Here is a 23,528-nt window from a genome sequence, read left to right as displayed (position 1 = left end):
AGTTTTATTAATTACGTCCTAATCTTTACTCAAAGAATCCAATCCTGCCACTAATCTTTGGCGTGCGAGTACGGTTATAATGTGTTCAGTCTCGTAGAGACGACCATTTTATAGAGACCATACAAATTTTCAGTAGTAGTAGTATATGATTATTTACAATGAATATTTGATTTTATATTTTTTAAATAATAATTATTTGTAATGGGTCAATTCCCCCCCCCCTCGTACTACAGAAACTATTCAATATATATTTACAGAAATATAGATAATGTTATTTCATTTTTAGACAGAGAAAAAATAGTAACATTTATTTAAAGTAAGAAATAGTTAAGTTAAAGAAGAACATATTTTATACTCCATATAACATCTAAAGTTAAATATAGAATTGAGTTTAAAATGCCCTAAATAATTACTGTATTCTGAGAATTCGCTGGCTAAAATTATATTCTCTGATGTATGTCATATACCACTTTTGAACAACTAATTAAACATAACAGTGGGCATATGTTTGTAAAAAAAAGACAATGTAAATAAATAAATATATGTTTAAATTTTGAAACCAATAAACAATACGAACTTGGCGAAGTCATGAAAGACATTATTGACAAAATATTCCAATATTATTTATCAGTGACTGAATGTGATTTTGTCCGTACTATCTATCTAAGCATGTGGTTGATTGAAGCTTCGTTGTCCGACGAAAATTTGTTTTGGCTCAATTTTGACGTGGCTATAACCAGCATGGCCACGTGAAGTTTGACTTCTCTCCAGCTTGTATCGTTTGTTTTAAGTTTTGCTGCATTTCTCAACTCTCCACAAAAAACTGAACCAACGACTTAAATAAATTATAACTAATGATTATCTCATGCCTTAAACTGTACTCCGGCGACGGTTTTTAGTAAAATAATCATTTGAAATTTTGAAGTTTTGTCCTGGCTTCTAGCCATGCACTGACTCCAGAATAAACCATGTGTGGTAATGATGAATCTAAAAATTTCTAATGAAATTGTTACGTGGCAACTGGCAACCATTAGGGAGAATACTGTTCAAATTCCATACATATGATTCATAAGTAAGGGATATATAGAACTTAATATGTTAAAGACCACAAGAGTAAATATATATATTGTGGCTAATTTCATCTAGAAATAGGGGAAAAAAATCAGAAAATCTTCATTACAAAATCATCACTTTTACACGATCAACATATAGAATGCTTACAGACTACATATGCGTTTACATAGTTATTATTTGCTGGGCTACACCAATCTTAGTTTTATTTACAATCAAAATTAAATATGTAAACTATTAGCTATTGGTTACTAGTTTTGTCATCTTTGAGTTCAGTTTGCCTGGGCCGTTCCGGTAGAAGTTGATGATGAAGATGAAGAAGTTGTAGAAGTTTCACTCTTAATAGCAACCTCAACGAATTGGGTTGTGACTTGTTCCCATTTGGTGATTGTCGTCTTAATCTCTGCTTGTTGTTCGGGTGTGCATGTCAAAGCTCCTCCTTTCTTGCTTTGATTTTGGCTTACAATTTTAGCGTAGATTGCATCTAGCTCTTGCATAGACTTTATCACTTCTGCTTGGTAAGTTTCCATTGACTTCTTTACCTGTCGATATTACCAAGACAAATATAAATAAATTATAGATGTTTGGTGGTTTTTTAACGTTCTAAATTAAATATGCATTTTGTAACGTACTTCTGCTGATTTGTTTCCAATTCTTGAACGAATAAATTGCATGGCATCACCTATTTTTCCAACAGCACCTTTGATCATAGAGAATAAGCCTCCTTTTTTCTTTGGAGAAGAAACCTTTCCTGTCATGGTACTCTTTAGTTTCTCGAAAAATTGCTTGTATTCCTCCTTCTGCGGACTCTTTTTCTCTAGGTTCATTAGGAATGTCATAACTTGTTCGGATGTCTGAGTCTCGACTTCTGTCACTGTGATCTCCGTAGTCTGGCTAGAACTTGCACTTGAAGCAGAGTTTGCGGAAGCTTGAGATTGGTTGTTTGTATCCGTAGAGGGGGTTCCAGCTCCAGAGTCTGAACCAGCTGATGGCTTGTTTGATGGACTTCCAGTAGACCTTCCGGAGTTAGGACCCGTAGAGCCTCCCGTTTCAGTTGCAGTAGAAGCAGTGTTCGTGGTATCTTCGGATTCGTTGTTTGTATCCTGAGAGGGAGTTCCGCCTCCAGGGTTTGAACCAGCTTCTGGTTTGTTTGAACCAGCTTCTGGTTTGTTTGAACCAGCTTCTGGTTTGTTTGATGGACTTCCAGTAGAGCCTCCAGTGGTAGAGGCTTCAGAACCTCCAGTGGTAGATTCAGAGCTTTCGCTGGTTGTTGTGCTAACTACCATAGTGTTTGTAATCTTAACAATCGTAGTCTGCCACTTCAAGATCCCATCTTTGATTTCTTTCAGCTGTTCAGGTGTTAGTGCCGTGGTTGCTTTCTCTTCTTTCTTGCGGCCACCCAAAATTCTACCAGCCAAGGATTTCATAAACTTGAAGTTTTCGATAGCTTCCTGTTTCTCCTCTTGAATTTCACTCTTTATCTATTATTACATTTGCATGTGGAAATAAATAAATATCGTTTATTAGCCTGATCGCTTTAGGCATTATATGATTTTATGCGATAATTTGTATGTAAGTCGTTATTATGAAAAAATTTATATGAAATAAAAACACTAATTTTTATTTGAACGTATATATGAAAAATAAAAAATTAAAATGTCAGAATGGCACTAATTATAATAACCTCTTTCACTTACCCTTCCAATAGCAAAAGAGGCGATGGATTTGAGGATGCCTGCTTCTTTGGTCTTCATGTCCGCATCATCTTTTTTGCCAAATATTTTTAGTGGGCAAACATACTTGGCAAATCCTCTGAGTTTGTCGAAGAACATTTTGAATTTGCTTGTTTTAGGACATTCTTTCTCGAGGTCCCCCACAAATACCATCACTACTTGAACAGTGTATCCTTCCACATCACCCACCGTCTTCGGATCTTCAATCTGAGGCAAAGATGGCTTTAGCTTCAGAAAAGCTGAAGCCACGTCAAAAAGGGTTACAGATGCAAATAAAAGGGTGAAGCATAACAATATATGAACTCTTGCCATTTTCTAACTTTTTTTTCTTTTTTTTTTGGGTTTTCAAAATTTTCTAAATCTTATGAGGAACAAAGTATGAATTGAATGATCTGAATCGAAATGGAATTATTTGTTTTTTTTATAGGGTTGTTTAGTGTTCTATGTTTAGAATCGTTGATCCTATAACCATTGAGTTTGCTGGACTAGGCAAGGAGTTTAAGCGTTTCACAAATCATTGATTGTATACCACGAAAACAAAGACATAAGTAACTCATCTAAAAATAACATTTAATAAATTTTTAATCAATATAAATAACATGTTTTAGTAGGAGATAACATGTTGAATCCATTATATCATGTTTTCCAGTGTTTTTCTAGGAAAAAAAACAGAAAAGAATAATAAATCCTCCCTAATTACTGTCGTCCGTCTGCCTTTGTCTTCCTCCACTCATCACATAAATATTCATTTTCTCTTACCAACAATTCACAACTATTTTAACAAAGTCGATTCACAATTAAGAAATAAGAACATTAGTTGCATATACTTATTTATCTAAATTTCAGAATAGTTAGTTTTATTTAAAATTCCGTGCAAATTTGTTTGCCAAAGCTTATACACTTTTGTACAAAGAAAAATAAGAAATGATGAAAGCTAAAGAAAAATATGCATGCAACTAGTGTTCTTATTTCGTGCTCTTTTATTGTTTTTTCATTCTTTATGCTCATACTAGCCTCACCAAAAAGATCGTTGGCTTTTACATGCGTTCATGTTCCTGCTTTTTTTCGCTCCACACACACACAAGTCAACCCCAATTTTTTTAAATCCAAATCTTTGTCAACAAAACGAAAAATGTATACATCTACTCTACCTTAGACATAACTTTAAATGTATTTTACCAAAAAAAAAACTTTAAATGTAAGGATAACAAGTCGCTTTTATTTATAACTAAACAATAAAATAAGTTTAACATGTCTTACATGGAGTGAAATCGGTATTTTTAATTTGAACGTGTGTAGTTGGGTATTTGCAAAGGTATACTACGTATTCACTTTATTATGAATGTAAAAGTAAACTGCATGATGATAAATGACGCTCGCGTTCTACACACAAAAAGTTGTGAAAAAAGAAACGATTTACAAAGTCCGAACAAAATCATTAATAGATGTTGCATAATGCATACGTTTGCTTCCCTTTTAGACAAAGGCGTGAAAGTCCATTAAGCCACACATGGGAAACAAACTCACTACACGCCTCGGCTTTCGCAAACGTCACGCTTTTTACGTCAAATACTTTAATATTGGCTAAAGCGAGGAGCCAAGGATGAAGTTAAAACTAAAAACCAATAAATGTGATAAGCTTTGCCACGTGATAACAAAAAAATCTCCTTTGCCGGGACTCGAACCCGGGTCTCTCGGGTGAGAGCCGAGTATCCTGACCAGCTAGACTACAACGGATTTGTGATTATCAAAGTGAATGAAAGTCTAAACGTCTATAAAGAAGGCAATTGTATCAATCGATAGCAATTCTTGTGGTCTATCATATCCCAAAACCTAAAATTTCTTCTTTTAACATAGTTTCTTGTAAATCACGTGAGGTTTCAGCATGAGATAACTCTCCCAACATTGCCAAAGCAAGCATGTATCAATTGGGTAACCTTTCTACACTGGGAACCAATCTCCAAATTGATATTTGGCTTTGTTTTCTAGGAAATATGACCTTACAGAAAGTTATGTACTGTATGTAGATTTTAGAAACTTGACTAAATTAAACTGATTCTTTTTTGGCTGTGTACATAATTGCATTTAAATGGACATATTGTTCCGTGTACTACAAGAAACAAGTCGACAAGTTCATAAAATGAGACCTTTAGGTCAACTTATGTAAAGCCTTTCTTCCCCTACATCTCAACGTTGTCCCAGTCAAACGATCTCCCCTCTATGTTGTATTCCGGGTGTTGCATTCTGTTCTTCGCCAATCTGCTCATCACCGCAAGCCCTGAAAGTGTGTGTGTGTGTGTACACACAAAAAAAAAATCTTAAATCAATAAAACTTCAAACATTTCTCAATGAAGTAGCAGAGAGATAGATCTTCACAACAACATTACCTTCGATCATTTTGTAAAGAGATGGCCACCAACGCTCTCTCGAGATATCATGTTGAACAAGAGACTCTTCAATCTCTTTATCATGTTTCCCTTCGAGAACACTGCGCAGAGTGACTACAGCGTCTTTCGTTCTCTTCAAAACACTGTCATCATCTTCGATTTCGAGGCTTTGAAGGTCGTTGTGAGATGAAGTGAGGCTCACGGCCAAAGCGAACTGAGCAGCTGCAGCCCAACGAGAAGACGCTCGCCATTTTCTCTGCCCTTCTCCTAAAGGTTGTGATGAATCATCACCACCATCACCGTTAGCATCTCTGTTACGTTTGTTATCAAGCACTATACTACGCAAGTACTCAGCATTCGCAGCTCCTGTGCTCTGAACCATCTTCGAGAATGAACTTTCTCCGTTCGATAGAAGATTCTCCGGTGTGCTGAACTCCTTGACTTTTCCGGAATCAAGAACGAGAACTTTGTCACAGTCGATGATGGTATTGAGACGATGAGCGATGATTAGCATTGTGCATGACTTGAACTCTTCTCGGATGGTCTTCTGGATGAGAACATCGGTTCTAACATCAACAGCAGCGGTTGCTTCATCAAGGACAAGTATCTTGGATCTTCGCAACAGTGCACGTGCAAGACTCAACAACTGTCTCTGTCCAACACTGAAGTTCTCTCCTGCCTCAGATACCTGACAAAAGAAAAAGACTTTGAGTTACTCCAATAAATACATGGTTCTAAAAATAGGTCTAAACAGTGCCTAAGCAGCAAATCGATCATAACCGAAATGAATTTTTAAAATCTCATTTATATGATTCAAATCGGTTTAAATTAGTTAAATCGATTTGAATTAGTCTAAATCTGTTAAATTAATTAATATGTTAGTAAAAATCTATTAACTTATCTAATTCTTTTTGTTTTGTATATCTAATTTTGATAATTAAAGCAAAAAAAAAACTAAAATATCTTATACAAATATAAAAAGTATATAAAACAAATCAATAGTTCATCAACGCATAAACACCTAACAATCAGCTTAATCACTAGTCCATCTAGAGATTTAATAAACACACACTCTCAAAAAAGTAAAACGTTAAACTAAGTACCTCAGCATCAAGACCAAGAGGGTTTCTCCGGATAGTATCTTTCAAGTGAGCCCTCTCAAGAGATTCCCAAAGATCAGCGTCGTTGTGTTCACTAAAAGGGTCAAGATTGAATCTCACGGTACCTAAGATAAACAAAAGACACATCAGTTATTGACTCATGAGAAGAAAAACAACAAGTACCAGAAAGAAGTTGTTGACATACCTGAGAAAAGAACAGGCGCTTGAGGTATGATTCCAAGCACTTTACGCAGGTCCATCAGTCCAAACCTGCCAATGTCGCACTCATCGATCAAGATCCTTCCCTTCTCCACCTCCACGATCCGGAACAAAGCATTCAAGAGGCTCGACTTCCCAGCGCCTGTCCTTCCAACGATCCCCACCTTATCCATCGGAGAGATAAAGAACGAAACCCCATGAAGCACAGGAGGCAACTCAGGACGGTAACGAAGAACAACATCTTCAAACTTTATAGAACCAGACGATGGCCATCCAGGAGGTGGACGGTTGTTCTCAACAACCAAAGGAGCCTCCGATGGCAACTCGATATAGTTTCCAACGCGCTCGACCGAGTTCAAACTGTTCTCGGCAAGACTCGCGAGTCTCAGCACAGCCGTTAACGAGCTGGTGATGCTCAGAGCGTAGCTGAGTAGCAAACCCATCGTGGATGCAAACGCCTGTTGGTTCTCTGCTTTACCGTTCTGCATGACGGCTAACGAAGCGGTTAACCAAACCATGAGGCCTCCCAGAACTTCCAAACGGATTCCTAGCCAACGGTTTGCACCCATGTTTACAAGCGTGAATCTGATGTTGTTATCCATTGATCTCCCGTTTATCTCAGCCATACGGTCGTATGCTTTATAAGCACGGATACTTGATAAACCGTTCAATGCCTCTCCAAACTGAGCATACACGGGAGATCTTGAAACGGAATCCATACGTTTAATTTCACGAGATGTGTTCTACAATTAAGGAAAGAATGGCTTGTTAAGTACACACAACACCAATCAGTAGAGTTCTAAAAATCGGTCTAGGCGGCAAATCAGACCTAGACAAAATGTTTTCTAGAACAATATTATTAAAACTCGGTCTAGCACATGTCTAATCAATAATCTCATACAAAGCGTTTAAAAGGTATTTTTACCTGATAGTAGAGATAAGCTCCATAAAACACGACCAAGAGAGGCATGATGGCCCAGAGGGACAAAGTGCTGACGATGCCAATCAAGATAACAGTTGAAAGTAGCTGGGCGATTGAACCCATAAACATGTTGACAAAGACTGCCACCGTTCTATCGATATCACCCGTATCTTTTGCGAATCGATTGATTATCCTTCCTAACGGATTGGTTTGGAAAAAGACCATTGGAGCCCTTAGTATGGAACCAAGCATAGCGTCATGCATCTTTTTAGCTGCATGGAGACTGACCATTATCAACCAATATGAATTGGTCAACGTCACAAAGACCTGAAACAAAGAAGACAAGTCTTAGCATAACAGTTTAGGAGAGGAAACATGGTTACGTTCATTCTTAGTGGGTCTGTCTTTAACAATATTCTAAAAATCGGTCTAGCCTATCTAAAACTTATATTTTCAAACGGATATTAATTATTGTAGAAGAGGGGTCCATGACTCAATCATTTAATTGGTCTTCAATGTTTAGTTTATATATTGTTAAGGACTCAATCATTTACCAAATGCAATTCATACCTGTCCAAAGGAGAGAATAGCATAGATAATATTGTAGAAGAGGGGTCCATGACTCTTTGGAGTTCCAGCATCAGTCCACTCACTCAACCAAGTGCTGCTTGACACTCGAAATATTTGAGTCAAGACGTAGCATATGAGCAGCGTCATCACCACCCAGCCACCTCCAAGTGCATCCCGGTACCTGGAACATGGTAGTAACACCTCAATATAGTCATTAGTTACAATGAGACCTTCAACAACACAAAAAGAAAAAGAAAAATAGTTCTAACCTCTTCAGAACTTTCCAACTCACAACTCCAGTTTCACGTTCTTCTCGCTTAACGAGCACAGAGGTTTCTCCTTCTTTGGGTTTCTTTGTCTCCACTCCATCCTTCTGCACATTATTAGTGTCGCCGTTCTCAACTGGTTTTACAGACGTTTGATCTGTTTCTGCTTCTCCATTTTCAACCGAATATTCTTCAACCTTCCCAGCGTTTTCCATTAACCTCTTGAACAATGGGCCACTTTGGGAAAGTTCTTCGTATGTTCCTTCCTCTTTCACTGTTCCCTCGTGGACAAGTAGAATTTTATCCACTTGTGATAGGAAGTGGAGCTGGTTTGTAACAAGAACTCTCGTTTTGTTCCCTAGTTCTCTTTTTATGCATTTCTCAAAAACCTATAACAGCCCGGTTTCAAAGATCAGATCAACAATGTTTGGTCAAAAGCAGTAATAAGGAAGAGAGATGTGGCAAAACAAGAAGAATAGTTTACCTGTTGACCAACATGTGCATCAAGGGCACTTAACGGGTCATCTAATATGACCACTTCTGAATTTGAGTAGACGGCCCTAGCCATAGAAACTCTCTGCTTTTGTCCCCCACTTATGTTAACACCCCTTTCTCCAATCTCCGTGAGATCACCACCCTAATCAATCAACAGAAAAGAAGAGGCAACAAACTTAGATACCTGAGAACTAGAGAAGAGAAGTCCACGCTACCAACATAACCGATGCAATTCGTTAACGAAACTTACAGGCAGTAACTCAAGATCATGCCTCAGTGCAGTCACATCAATCACCCTTTCATATTTTTCTTGGTCAAAAGGAGCACCAAACAATATATTGTCACGTACCTACACAATGTAAATTACCATTCAGAATCTGCATGCAAAAGATATCTTAAAAGCACATAAGAAACCGTACTATAGAAGACAAGAAGCATATAAGAAACATACTGTTGCGTTAAAGATCCATGAAACTTGCGGAACATAAGCGACTGATCCTCTAAGAGTAACTGTCGCATCAGATAAAGCTGGAAGTTCTCCGAGCATAGCAGATATCAGGGAGGTTTTTCCTTCTCCAGTACTTCCCACTACTGCAACTAAGCTGCCAATAGGTACATCCAAGTTGATATTTGACAAGGTTGGCCTATCCGCCTGCATATGTATATAAATATTGGTGGCTCACTTTTTTATGTAATGAAATTAAAGTAAAAGAAGTAAAGAACATAGGATAAAATAGACAAATGAGACCTTTGAATCCCAAGAGAAGCATCCGTTCCTTATTGAGATAGCTGGCTGTCCAGGTTCAATGGGAGGATTTGGTAAGAGAACTCTCTCTTCTGTCGATAATACCTCCTCCAAACGCTTTAAGGATACATTAGCATTTACCACCTACAAAAAGGTAAAAATGAAAAGAGCAATTAGGAGCAACTATTACCAGAAATGAAAACATGATGCAAGAAAAATTGAGGGAAATAACCTGAGTGATAATGTTAGGAAGCATGAATAAAGGGAAGCGAAGCACAGAGAATAGAGAAAGGGCAGTAAAGGCTCTTGCGGGTGTGAGATCTCCTCCAAGCAATGAGAACACACCAAATGAAACAACAGTCACCAGAACAGGAATGCTGTTTAGTATGAACATATTGAACTGCAGTAAACAAAATGGAAAAGACCAAGAATAATGAGTCAGAATCGAAAAGAGGAAACTGAAATATTAACAGTCACTGCACTTAAAAGAGACATACCGCTGACAGAAGTTGTGCTTTCCGGAACCAAGATAGTTCATCATCACGAACAGTTTGAACCTTAGACTGAAAACTGTTTTCCCAAGCATAGCACCTACATATCATTTGGTGGTTTAGTGAGTCCAAGCATTGCCTCAAACTTCCAATCTTGCGAAACAAAAAAGTGAATGATCCTTACTTCACTGTATCCATCGCAGCTAAAATCTCATTCATTAGGCCAATTCTTTTGTCAGTACGCTGCAACCCTTCTTTTGTTAACTTCTGCGTTTTGCTTATGATAACAGTCTGTTTCAACAATAAAGACAACGAGACATTGTCATTGAACTGAAAGACACTTGGGGGAGAGATAACAGAGAAGCAAAGACAAATAGTTTACATATGGAAAATAAGCATTTAAAAAAATGTACGGACCTGTATAGGGAACATAAGGACAAGAAACAATGCGCCAATGAGGGAGGCAACACCCAATTGTTGATAGAGGAGAACCAGTGCTACAATAATACGAAATGGTGCCGACCACATGGTATGAAGTGATTGGCAAATTTGCTGTCAAACACAGGAGAAACTTTAGAAAGAAACAGACAAAAGCTAAAGAGGTAAAACATAACAAAGATGGTATAACCTGAAGCGACTCAGCATCAGTCGTCATCAAGTTTGTTATTTTTCCTGTTTGAAACTTCTTCCGGCCTTCATTAGTTAGCCTCAGCGACTTTCGGAACACAGCAGCAATCTAACAAGGGAGAAAGAAACATTATAAAAGAATCTGCCATAGCTTTCAAGAAACATACTAGTAGCACATGTTTTTGCATCAAGATAAAGAGAGGCAGAACAAGAACAAAAAAAACAAAGTAGCAAAAGAAATAGAAAATGAAACTTGGCTTACCAGTGCAGACCTTAGCCGGTAACCAACACGCATCACATTTTGGAAATATTGAGCTTCACATAGAACCCCCAATACCTGAAAATGTCAACATCAACAACATCAAGCGCTAAAGGAACCCCTTGGTGAAAGTCTTACCCTAAAACTATACATGCAAAAGTAATAAATATACAAAGACAACAAACTACACGATTAGCATCAGGTTCTAAATCAGACAAAGATTAAACTCAGCTCGAAACAGTAAAAATTCTGTAGCATCTATTCTAGATAAATGACTCCTTGATGTCCTTGAAAAAAGAGGAGAGACCAAGAAAACGAGATGCATTTGTTTCACACCTCTAACAAAGATTGAGAATGCAAAATATTAAAATAAGGCAGAGGGGAAGAGGAAGTTGTTGCATACCACACCAACAAAGATTGAGATTGCATAGATGTAACCTATCCAGGCTGGTTCATTAAGTTGCATTGACTGCAGAAAGTTTAATTAAGACCACAATTGTGAGATATCGTCAGAAAATAATATCCAAAGGATGATAGAATTTAAAATCTACCAAGAACGTTAAACACTAATTTTTTTGTCCAGAATGAATATGGATCCATCTCTGCAATACATGTGCATGAAAATTTTACAAGGCAAGAAAGGGAAAGAAACATACCTTTAAGAGCTCATTCAGTAGTAGAGGCCCCACGAATTGTGAACAGTCATTCCCAATCTGTGATACAATTTAGATCAAAGACTTGATTAAGCAGCTCCAAACACACTTAATATAAGACCTCTGAATCCACCAGTATTATTAAAATAAACAAAATTACCTTCCAGAACCCACCCCACCAAAACCTACAAAATGCAGAAGCACGTTTCCATAAGACACGAAATATATTTAAGATGTTTCCACAACTCAAAAATGCATAAAAACATACTTGAACTAAACAGCCATAAGAGGTTTTACAGCTCCTAATTAATCATAATGCATATACTATATTACAACCAGATAATTTGTTTTAAAAATCACAGATGCGTAGTTTTAGAAACCGCACATCAAGTCAAGCCCAAACAATAAATCCATGTTCCTAAGAGATAAGAGCACACATGACACTCTACAAAGATGTTTCTCCTTTACCTTCCTCCAAGGCTGTTGTTCAGTGCTCTCAAGAGCCACGGTTTGGGCTTTTCTAGTTCCTTTTCCCAGGACCTCTGGAAGCTATAGAGGAGATTAAAATATATATCACACAACCACACCAGTCGTAGACAGTAAGAGAACAGTTATTGTTTATCAAAGATAAGAAAAAATACCTCCTCATGAGAGTTTCGGTACGATCCCAAGTGTCCAGACTCCACACATCCTTCTCCGTAAGAGGCCGTTTTGATCCCAGTGTCATCAACGGATTCAACCATGAGAAGAAGATTCCTGTGGGGAGAAAAATATTTGGTAAGAAGGTACTTAATAGTCAAAGTTGAAGAATCTACTATTATACAAAATGCTGCCGATAGGTAGTAAGTACAGAGCAGAGATCAGAGATTCTGTGGTGATTATCACAATAAAATAGAAAAGAATATACATAACCACATCCACGGGATGGAAATGAGAAGTAGGTAAAAGTGACCTACTGTCAAATAAATTTGCATGCCTCTCAGGACATATCTGTTCTCCTCCAGGAAGCTCTTCATACTCGTAGTCCTCTGAGGTTTCAGTCCGCAATGGTGCGTAACCAGGGTATGGATCCAGATTAGGGAAATACACAAACAATAGAGTTCCAAATGCAACCTAGATATTATCAAAAGACATGGTAAAGAGAAGTTTGGAGAAGGCAAAAAGGAGTATCAATGTGCAAACCTGAACTGCCACCTCGCTTATGTAAAGATACAGTTTGAAACTGTTAACAAAAAAAAAACAAAAAAAATTAAGTACATAAGTTCATCCTGCCAGACAAGGGTATGAAACTTGCATAGACAAATATTACAAACCTGCCATAGTACTCCTTGACTGAGAGAACAAGATTTAACAACACCATGTCTCCCACAAGAGCATAAATGACAGCAAATCTGACATACCAACGAAGTTCATGGATGTATGTTTTAGTTTCAACAACAGTCATGACCAAAGCAGAACCCCAAGCAAAAGCTTCAAGAGCCAACATGAACGCCTACCAAAGAAACCACAAAAAAGAAAAATCTTTCAGTAAAAACATAATGAAGCAAAAGCGTAAAAAAAAAACAAGTGATGATGAGACATACCTCATAGGGAGGAAACCCAGCTCCATCCAAATCCAAGATTGAGATCCGCATGACCAGTCTAACCAAAGGCTCGGCAGTACTATAAGCAGCCAAGAGAGCAAGCAAATAGCTGTACCATTTAGACCTCAAGCAGAACTTATCCACTCTGTGGTCCTCCTTTGCAGTGAGCCAAACGCGGTAGAGGCAGAGAATCAACAGCACCAGATGAGAAGTGCCGAGCACGAAAGAGTCAATAGCACAAGGCGTGTATGCACCAAAGGCATAGTCCACCATCTTCGACCACACGCCATTAGGCACGGGCTTGCAGTACCAATCCAACAGCTCAAATCCCATCTTCTTCCTCGAAAGAGCTTATCCCTCTGCTTCCAAAGTGTGTATCAAACTCAAATAGTGCACATGACGAAGTTGCAAACAACCTCCTTAAAAAAGAATCTGCAAGAGAAACAAAGAAACGGGGTGATGTTGACAGTTTGAGAAAGTGGACTTTTTAATCATGTGATTGTGTACTCATTTGAGAAAAACATAAAAAACAAAACAAAAAAGATGTGGATGACAGGTTATTTATCAAATATTAGCCGGAAGAAAAGAAAAGTATTCTAATCATTTTAGTGGAGGCAAACTTTTTTATCCTCTTCCCATAAGGGAAAAAAGGGAAAACAGAGACGGGCACCATAAGGGGAAGGAACCATAAGGTTAGCTCCTTTCCACATTAAAAAAAAAAGATTCTCTCCTAAACGTAGGATGTGAAACAAGATGTCATCAAATCCAAGATGATAACCTCAAAGTTTATGAGAAATGTCTTTTATGTAGCTCTACCAATGATATTAGGAGCATTAGGATGGAATATGGTAACAAGCGCAGAAACTGATTCGTTGAAGATATACTTGTCTTTAGCTTTAAAGGTAAACGCAGAGAAAGAGAGGAAATGAAACCTCTGTAGTCGACGAAGAGGCTACAGAGAGAGAGAGAGAACAGGTTTTGCCGGAGATTTGGAGGAAAGACGTAAACGTAATCTTATAAACTCGAGAGAGAGAGAGAGAGAGAGAGAGAGATTGAGATTTTGAGGAAGCAAAACGATGCGTCACAACTTGCTATTATATTCATATATTTTATATATATCGAGAGAGTCAAAAAGATTTTCATATTAATCATTCATTTAGATTTAGGTAACAACAACCACAACCTTTTCTACTACTTATTTAATTTTTTTTAAAGAAACAAATCGGGTAAATTAGCTAAATTTAATTAAATAACTATGATTTTGTTACAGCAAACATGGAGGACTATGTTAATCTTTCTTGGCTACTCAACGACATAGTCTTAACTATAAACAAATAAATACGTAGATGTCTACTTAACTTTTAACTCTTTCTTTTATTATTCTAGGCTGATTCAGTTAGTTTCGAAGAAATTGGAACGTATTTAATGCTACATAGTGGATTAGGTATTACATAGTTTTATCCGAGTTTGAAAATATTTTTCGATTAATACCAGAGGTAGACCGATCATCAGTTATTATCTGTTACAGTCCATCATATTAATCACATAGATTGAAACTCAAATCCATATTAACCAAGTAACAATAATATAGTTTTTAGGGGAATCGAATCAAAAACTGATATATATGTATACACCAAACCCAAAAAATGACCATTAATCTATCACTACTTGATTAACTTTAAACTTTGGTTGTGTTTCCGGGTTATATGTTCAAAAGTTATTAAAAATTGATTTGATTATCTATAATGTTAAAAAGATATTTTCGGAGACATATCCAAAAAAACTCTAAAAACTAAATATTCTTGAAATGGAATAACAGAACGGTATATCCTGATTTGCGATATGATATGAACGGTGTTAAACACACAAAAATGTCACGTCGTGATTAGATAAGGGATTCATTAACCGTATGAGCGTTACATTGCCATTACATAGTACATAATAGCAGTAGTGTAACAAATTGATATTTTGAGTGCCCAGGTCAGTGTTGATGATGACGATGTTTTGTGGATCGGAGTAAATATTCAAATATCAATTTACATGTACATCTCATTTAGATCGTTTGATTAAGAGGGCATTACATAGAATGATTTGATGACAAGATCAAGACTCTAAATTACTATAAATAACAGTTATAACTCCAAACCTATTGAATCACGATTATGATGAAGACCCGATGATGATTTTAAACGCTAATAGCTGTTTTTGAGTTTTGTTAAAGAGATCTCGTAACTTTCTCAAAGTCATGGAAACTCCGGAGTTAATTACTGGTCAAAAGCATAATGACTCATCCACTCTCCTACTACTACTACTACTACAAAATAAAACAAACGATACTTGAACAACGTATTATCAATGCCTACAGTTCACCACTACTACTAGCAATTTAATATAGTCACATACTTATTGCTAAGTTAGTCGGTGGAAAATGTTGATCACATGCGATGCAATGACTACATATGTACATAATTCTTTTTTTTAGTTTCAATCTCAGCTTCCATTGTTTAGTAGGTTGAGAAAGCTGACAATATTGTTTTACTTCTACGTTATCAGCTAATATGCGAATACTTTATCTGTTATGTGGTTTCGGTTTCAAACCCTCTTTTTAGACCATTGGTTCATTAAGAAGATGACGCAGCTAACGAGAGAAGAATCCGATAAACTAACAATTTTACGACACAAATAACATTGCTCAGAGAAATTTTGTTTTTTTTTTCCTTCTACATTTTGATAGTTGACTTATTTTCTGGGTTCAAACTTCAGTTATGTATTCAGTTGTAATCGTGTCAGTTAGGACAATTATAACATACTGGCCAAAATGTTTTGATTCCTCGATAAGATCTTAGAAACGCCTCAACGCTAGATCCGAGTTTGAATCCAGATGTCTGCATTACATTATTACATACTGGCCAAAATGTTTTAACTAACTAAACTAAAGAAACTGATACTACGAAATAGAAATAGTACTCATTGATATCGATTCTCTCATTACATTGGTCGAATACACAGAAGTCTTTTTTCTCAAGGAAAAATTGTTTGGTTCTACTTCTACGCAAGCCTATTGCTAAACCACTCAGCTACAGTTTTCCAAAATTTATTTTTTCGTATTTGTAGCGGTTCTAGATATATAAGCCTATAAAACAAGATACAAAATCCACACAATTATAAAGAAAGACTTTACAAAGGAGATTCGCTTCAATTATGTATACTATTCTCTCTTGCTATATCAATTTATTCACGTCTGGTTCGATGAAACTACCCAATGCATCATCATTCCAGTACAACCGCAAAAGGTTTAATATGCTCGAAGATCTGTGCGATAAATCAAAAGGGGTCTCAGGTGAGAAGTAAGAATCATTGACGAGTTACATGATGAAGTTTCAGTGACCAAGATGTTGTTGGCCAACTAAAGAATAATTCCTTTTGTTCAATTATCTCGACTGAATTATGTTTTCCTTTTCTTATTGGAGAAAAAATATTTTGAAGCTAGTCGCATGTTTGATTCTTTTGTAATTGACTTGATCAGTTTATAAGAAAATAAAAAGACATGATGATCTATGACATGAATGAAAATGCTACTTCTCTGTTTAGGACAAATGTTACCTTTGGTTTTTCTCTTTCGAATATGTATGGATGATGACTAAAGACGCGATTGCAACATGAACTTTGTTAAAGATCGCCTAGTACACAGATGTAGAGTGCCTGGGTCTACTTTATGACTCATGTGATCTATTAAATATTATCATCATAGTTTTAATGTAAGCTTACGTAAAACTTATAAAACCTAGTACTTGTGTTTTCTAACAAGGGAACAATGCCTTCGCTTCACGTTACATACTTGAAGATGCGGTCGTTCTAGTTGTTTTAAAGAGGAATACAATGCGATACAAACATTATAAACATTGACTAGATCTCCCCTCGGGTTCTTGAGAACTTTGTTTTTTAAAAATCTACAAGTTGACAGAATACAAATGAACATGTTTTTAAATAGCACCAATGTTTTTGAGACCAAGGACAACTCCGACGCCGATGATATGACCAACGGTACCACAAGCCAAAGTGTCGGCGAGAGTGAACCCGGCTGGGTCACCCGTTTGTAGACCCGAGTCACGTGCCTCTAACTTAAGCCCAGCTGTCGCCTTCCTATTGGCTGATGGTGCTAGTCCGAATCTCCCAGCGAACAACATCAGAGTCGTCGACGTTACCATTATCTAATTAGAGAGCATAATAATCTATTTATTGCTGCTGATACTTAATTAAGGTTTTTTCATATTTGTTTTAGTTACCAGATTTGTTGATGAACCAATGAAGTCACACTTTGCACCCAAAGCTCCATTCCCCTTGCGTCTCATGGGCACAACAGTTGCCTGAGAGCATTAAAAATGTAACTTTAACTAAAACTTGAGAATTTTTAACTAAAATTATCGTTGTGATGTAATAAACACAACTTCATACTATATTACAAAGTCTCTTGTCAAATATGATCAATCAAGAACAAAATTGAACCCCTAAATTTTCTATATATATTCTGTATGCATGTAAGTTTCGTAAGTGTATAGAAGATCAAATAACATTTTATAAGAAAAAGGAAAATGACAAACCAGGCCTTGCACTGGAGCTGCAGAGATCTTGCTAGCTCGAAGACCATTGAACTGAGGCAGTGTAGTCATCACAGTGCTCGCCATTTTCTTTGACTCTTACGTGAAAGCAAATAAAAAACTTATATTTTCTTCTGCAACCAGTCTTCTTATTTTTGATTTTACCTGATTTTTTTCTTCTGATAAGTCTTTAAAATGATTTAGCCAAGGATCATCGTGTGGCTTTGACGATCACAGAAATGGATTCTGTTTTGATTACTCCTTGCTGACGCGTCGAGTGACTATTGGCTGATTTAAAATCTGGTATCTGGATAAGGCTGTCGTGTCTTTGACACATCGCAGAATTTGTTTCTGAACATTTCCTTATTTGGGCTTCATTTTTGGCGCATTTATACTTTTGTGGGTGTTTATTTTGGGCTTCGCAATTGAGTCCCATTAATACGCATTTGAAGGATAGTAATAGACCTCCTCAGTTGCTTGGACAAGACTCGAAAGCTCAAAAATGCGAGAGCGGCAACTGATTCGAGGATCAACAAAAGTAAAAGAGAGAAGATAACAAAACAGAACAACTATGATTAGGACTCATGCGTTATGATATTTATTAAGCAAATGTTTCTTCCTCATTCTTTTTTCTTTCTTGAATTTTTTTCACTGTTAAAATGCAGAGACGGGGTTTTGTAATGTGGTTTTGAAGAAAATGTTGCAGTTTCTTGGATCCTTGTCCTCGTTGAAATGTCTTAGATAATGGGTTACACTCACTCATCGACACCACAGGTAACATATTGACAAGTGTACGGACATCAAACACACGAAAACATTTAACATCTGAACGAAGACTGACGAAGTTGATAATTAAAGCGTAGCTTGCATGGGTTACAAGTTATACAACAACCAAAGAACACATACAAACGAAAAAACCCTAAACAAACCCTAAAATCACACACAACAACAATAAAAGCTTCTAAAAGAAAAAAAACAAATCTGTGAGATAATAATAAGGATTCAAATGTTTAAGCGGCTGATATCGCAGCATAGTCTTGATAACGAGACATGGCGCCTTTAAACTTGTGATCGTCTCCTTTGTGAGTGCTCAAGCTATGCGGGATGTACGCTTTGAAAACCTCCTCGAGATCCGGTCTCGTCTTCAGCTCACGGCAAGCCACCTCTAGAGCCGTGTGTTCGAACCCTTTGTAGAATTTCTGGCGGCACACGTAACCGAATAAGAGAGAGATGAAGATGAGAGGAACCAGGAGAGTCGCCCAAACGAATAGCTTGACTCCCAAGTAACCAAACATAACCAGTTGGAACAGAAACAATGCCGCTAGAATGCGAGTGTGAATGTGCGGCCACATCCTCCCGTAGCTCTCGTATGCTGGAACGTACACTTTCAAAGCCTGTCATAAACCGTTAAAAAGCCAGATCAAGATCAAGATCCACCTGAGAACGTGCTTAAACTTAAAAAACTAGGGAGAGAGAGAGTCTGACCTGGTTTCTAAGGATGAGCCACCCTAGACCGAAGTAGATAACGCCGAATACGAGGATAAGAGGAGCGATCACGGAGTAGCAGAAGGTGATAGTGAGGATGAGCATGTCGCTAGGAACCCTAGTCGCGTAGCTTAAGTCTCCTGGATACCAAGCTTCTTTGACCTCTGCTTCGGTTTTGCATAGATACTTCTTTTTTAAATGGAATATTATCAAAGGTATGATCCTAGACAGCTCGAGACCATAACCAACAAAGAACCTGAACGTTTCAAGATTTCAAGAAACATAAGTTTTATAGAACATATATACTATAGTATAATATAAGTGAAGAGGAAGGGAAACTCACTTGAGAGCAACGTAGGTCAAGAAGAAAGTAGCGTTCTTAGGGAGACTAGTAGCCAAAACGGTGATAATTGAGTTTGGTTTCTTCTCAAGAGCCTTCAAATTCTGGAACAAAGACCCTGCGAGGGTAACACCGATGAAGACGTTCAAGACCGAGAAGTAAAAGTACTTCCCGGAGGTAGCTCTAACGGCGTGGCTCTGCGAAGGGATCCCTTCAGACTTGGATAAGAACATGAGGAACTTAGGCAGCATAGCCAAGAAGACGATGAGCGCAATCTGAGGGAGGTAAGACTCCAAGATGGTTTTAATGAAGCCTATCTCCACGATCGGCTTCAAGAAGGGAAGCGTCTTCTGGAGATTCTCGAGAGTGGTGATGGCGGAGACGAACGCTATAGGGATCATGTAGAACAATATGGTTATAGCAACGATGAAGTAGATCAGGTACTGCCTGACTATCCTGCTGAAGAACTTGATCTTGAGATTCTCCCAGATGAGCTGGCGAGGCTCCGGAGCTTCGGTCACCGTCCATTTGTCAACCATCTGGCAGTGTAGAGACTGAGCGGCTAGAGCTGCAGTGACTCTGTCTGTGAAGAACACAACCGCTGCGGTTTGCTGCTTCTCAGCGAGAACCGTTCTCTGCTCTGCTTCTAGTTTGGTTACTGACTCGTTGATCAGCTTTGTGTAATACTCAATGCTGTCTACTTGCTCTCCGACGAGCCCAAGCATGCCGGTTTTGTTGGTTGGTCTGTTACTAGTTGCTGCGAATACTGCTTCTGCACGCGCTAGCTTCTTCTTGTAACCTTCCAGGTCTTCCCATATCTTATTAATCTACAAAAACATGAGCCAATGAGTAAGAAAGATTGAGACTTTAAAAAGACAGAACAAGCAGATAGATGGATAGATAGATTACCTTGCTGTTTTCTGTTACGACAAGGGATCTGTAGAAGGTCTCAGGGTAGATGTCTCTGAAGTAAGAATCTACAAACTCCTTCTGTGTCTCACCATTAGGTGGGGAAGGTATGTCTCTAACGAGAATAGCGAACTGCTCTGGTAATACTTCTTCGCTAGACATCAGCGCTTCAGCTCTCAACGAAGCGACGTGCTTGTAAGCTTTCCATAACATGAAGTATGTGACCACAGATATCCAGTAAACCGCTCCTAGGAACGCCCACAGCCTTGAACTCTTTCTCTGTTAAAAACAGAAAAAAAGGATCAAAAAACTTCGGTGTATCTGAAGGAATTGAAGTTATGTGTGTGTGTGTGGGTTTGCTGCTACTTACAGTGATGTTAGCCATTGATAGGTTATCAAGTTGGCTAAAGGTTCCGTTGCTAGTGGTGTCAGTGGCGTTCCTTGAGTTCTTTAAGCTGTTGTCTGTAGCGGATAATGGGAGTAGAGTCGGTAAGAGAATAAGAGCCGACAAAGAAAATATCCCAAGAACTGTTTCATCAAAAAAAAAAAAAACACTTGTGTTAGAGCAATGAAGAAGAGACACTGAACATATCCAAAGAAAGAAACTTTTTGGCTTGACCAGCATCACATCATATAGATCTGGTTAAATAAAAAATTGACTCAGATCAGCCAGTCAGTGCAACAATAAAACAAGAACATTACACACAAAGTCAATCACTAATAACTTAAACCAAAGTTATCAAAGCAAAACATGTGTCCTAAGGGTTCTAATTTCAATCTCAAATGTCTAACACTCAAAACTCAAAAAAAGGGTACTTTATTTAAAGCAGATAAAGACAAAGTGACATAAACATAGCAAAACAAGATCTTCATCAGAGCCAACAATATACAAACAAAAAATCCTTAAAAAGGAAACGTTTTTCTCCACAATTGTCTGCAAAGATGGAAACTTTATTAGGTAAAATTAGAAACCCAGATCAGAACAGAACAGAAGGCGAACCGGTGCTCAAGAAGACGAAGTAGACGGCAGTATCGACGCCGGAGAGCTTAACGACGTCTTGTTCGGTGGAAGTGAAAGCTTCACGGATCCAGGCGAATGGGTTTCGGGTCAAGGAGCTGCCTTCCCACGGATCCATTCCTTTAAGGATCCGATTAGGGTAGTAAACGGGAATGTTACCGGGTCTACGAGAGAGCCAGGTGAAGAGAAACATGAGAACGACGAAGATGACTGCTGATGTCCCTAAGGACACCAGGAATGATTCAAACTCCATCTACTCTAATCTGCTCTCAGAGTTTCCTGGGTAGACGTTTTAAAAGAGGAAAGTAACCGTTTGTTGCTTCTTCTGGTAAATTGCAGGTGAGAGAGAAAAAGCTTTGGTTGTTTTGTATTCAAAGGAGTAAAGGCAAAAAAGAAAGTAAATAAATAATAATATAAGAAATTGATTGAGTATTTTTTGAGATTGCTTGTCCTGAGGGGAGTTGGCTTTTGTGTTTATGGAGAGAGGGAGAGAGGTGTGAGAAGAGAGTGAAGAGCGTGTTTGATTGAGAAGGCCGACAGGTGTTGACGAAAGAGACTCCAATGGACAAGGACTTGTTGTAACCCTACTTCAGCGACCTCTCTTTACTTCTTTTCCTTTTTTAAAAATTTCTACAAAATTATTATCTTATTTTGTCAATATGCTTTCAGCATTGTTTTTTTATTATTTCTTTTTCAGTTATGTCTTTTTCTAGTATTGATTAGAGAGAAACAACCTTTGGTTTAAAAGGTTATTTAGCAATTTTACTCAAATTTGAAGCTGAAAACTAAAATAGCTAAACCATATGTCAACTAGAACTTGCCTTCAGAGATTCTTTAGAGGTTACTAGATGGGTTTCTTACTATATGTATGTATATTATATTGTAATATTTAGCGAATAAAGCTATATTGCAAATTAAATTTATATAATAGTACTTGAACTTTTAAGTTTTAGCTCTTATTTTTTCTGTTTTCTATTAGTTGGCGTTTTGGAGTTGTGTATGTAAAGTTATTTAATTTTATATATTTTAATACAAAAATCAAGAACTATCTAACTAATTATAATTAACGAATAAAAAAATAAACTGTATAGTATATTAAGAATTAAAAAGATCATCGAATTTTTTAAAAAGATATCTATTAAAAATGTAAGGAGTATTAGTGAGCAAATATTGTATTTATAATTGAACGAACAGGTCAGTCAAGTGATTACCGAGTAAAGTTTGAAAAAAAATTGTTAGAGAACTTGTGGACTAAAGAGGAAAAGCTAAAGAAAAGGCTAATTGTAAAGTAATTGACTGAAATTCACTTGTGGCCACAGAACTAAAATTAGTAATGGCAGTTCTTTTAGGAATTACTTGGCAGAAAATTATGAGACTTTATGAAGTCGGAAATGGTTAACTTGGTCAATTAACTTAAAACGGCGGCAGGCTTACAGTTTATCATACTAAAATGATTGAAGTAGCTGATTAGCTGAAATTGTAAGATTTAAGACATGTTCTGAATGGTCAGGACTAGTTTTTTCTTTCTTTATTTAGAGGTGGAAGCGTTATTTTAAGCAATAGAGTGTATGAAGAATTTACATCAGTATCATATTTGTAAAAAATTGTTCTCAATTGATGAATATGGTTTCAGAACCAGAAAAATTACATGCTTTTGCAGGTTATTTGAAAGACATCAAAACTATGCAAAAAATTTTTTTAGTTCAGAGATCATTCATATACCACAAACGTAGAATTTGAGGACGTATAGTTTAGTACGAATCAAGAAACAACTGTTTTACGTCGTTCACATTGATGCAAAATTATCAGTGTTATTTACATTAGGCCTGGGTATTCGGGTTGTCGGATCAGGTTCGGGTCGAGTCTTTTTGGGTCGGGTCTTTCGGATCTAGGAGTTTAGGACCCGGTAGGGTAATTTCAAATTTCCGGTTCCGGGTCGGTTCGGATCATACCGGGTCCGGGTCGGGGCTTACATAGTTAGACCCATTCGGGTAATTAGAATTTATCGGTTCGGTTCTAGGTCGGGTTCGGATTGGGTTCGGTTCGGGTTCGACCCA

At 37.4% G+C, this 23,528-nt stretch overlaps 4 protein-coding genes and 1 non-coding gene across 5 annotated transcripts; all 5 read right to left on the bottom strand.

Moving 5' to 3' along the window:
- Positions 1–1,239: 1,239 nt before the first annotated feature.
- On the bottom strand, positions 1,240–3,116 carry LOC108822684 (uncharacterized). Its single transcript, XM_018595825.2, has 3 exons — positions 2,769–3,116; positions 1,704–2,552; positions 1,240–1,613 (listed from the first exon to the last, which is right to left on the bottom strand). Exons 1-3 carry the CDS (start codon positions 3,114–3,116, stop codon positions 1,344–1,346), a joined length of 1,467 nt encoding a protein of 488 aa, XP_018451327.2. The 3' UTR covers positions 1,240–1,343.
- Positions 3,117–4,468: 1,352 nt separating this feature from the next.
- On the bottom strand, positions 4,469–4,541 carry TRNAE-CUC (transfer RNA glutamic acid (anticodon CUC)). Its single transcript has one exon. It is a non-coding gene; the product is annotated as a tRNA-Glu (tRNA).
- A 289-nt stretch (positions 4,542–4,830) lies between these two features.
- Positions 4,831–14,183, bottom strand: LOC108822457 (ABC transporter C family member 1-like). The gene is made up of 27 exons (XM_018595541.2): positions 13,900–14,183; positions 13,122–13,553; positions 12,852–13,030; positions 12,721–12,760; positions 12,495–12,651; positions 12,180–12,294; positions 12,007–12,087; positions 11,699–11,723; positions 11,542–11,598; positions 11,289–11,354; positions 10,889–10,963; positions 10,628–10,735; positions 10,417–10,551; positions 10,184–10,290; positions 10,006–10,099; positions 9,741–9,908; positions 9,512–9,652; positions 9,215–9,415; positions 9,014–9,112; positions 8,753–8,905; positions 8,272–8,657; positions 8,003–8,183; positions 7,436–7,759; positions 6,497–7,253; positions 6,295–6,416; positions 5,192–5,879; positions 4,831–5,082 (listed from the first exon to the last, which is right to left on the bottom strand). The coding sequence occupies exons 2-27, from the start codon at positions 13,452–13,454 to the stop codon at positions 4,985–4,987; spliced, it is 4,890 nt and encodes a 1,629-aa protein (XP_018451043.2). The 5' UTR covers positions 13,455–13,553; positions 13,900–14,183; the 3' UTR covers positions 4,831–4,984.
- Positions 14,184–16,956: 2,773 nt separating this feature from the next.
- LOC108819226 (photosystem I reaction center subunit psaK, chloroplastic) lies at positions 16,957–17,918 on the bottom strand. Its single transcript, XM_018592224.2, has 3 exons — positions 17,723–17,918; positions 17,408–17,488; positions 16,957–17,332 (listed from the first exon to the last, which is right to left on the bottom strand). Exons 1-3 carry the CDS (start codon positions 17,804–17,806, stop codon positions 17,105–17,107), a joined length of 393 nt encoding a protein of 130 aa, XP_018447726.1. The 5' UTR covers positions 17,807–17,918; the 3' UTR covers positions 16,957–17,104.
- Positions 17,919–18,545: 627 nt separating this feature from the next.
- LOC108822445 (CSC1-like protein ERD4) lies at positions 18,546–21,902 on the bottom strand. Its single transcript, XM_018595520.2, has 6 exons — positions 21,454–21,902; positions 20,824–20,981; positions 20,454–20,732; positions 19,548–20,371; positions 19,205–19,460; positions 18,546–19,113 (listed from the first exon to the last, which is right to left on the bottom strand). Exons 1-6 carry the CDS (start codon positions 21,722–21,724, stop codon positions 18,730–18,732), a joined length of 2,172 nt encoding a protein of 723 aa, XP_018451022.2. The 5' UTR covers positions 21,725–21,902; the 3' UTR covers positions 18,546–18,729.
- Between the last annotated feature and the right edge of the window lie 1,626 nt (positions 21,903–23,528).

Source organism: Raphanus sativus, unplaced genomic scaffold, assembly GCF_000801105.2.
Source record: "Raphanus sativus cultivar WK10039 unplaced genomic scaffold, ASM80110v3 Scaffold1270, whole genome shotgun sequence".
NCBI lineage: Eukaryota > Viridiplantae > Streptophyta > Magnoliopsida > Brassicales > Brassicaceae > Raphanus > Raphanus sativus.
The sequence above is the reverse complement of the archived record's forward strand: the minus strand, read 5'-3'. Positions and strand labels throughout refer to the sequence as shown.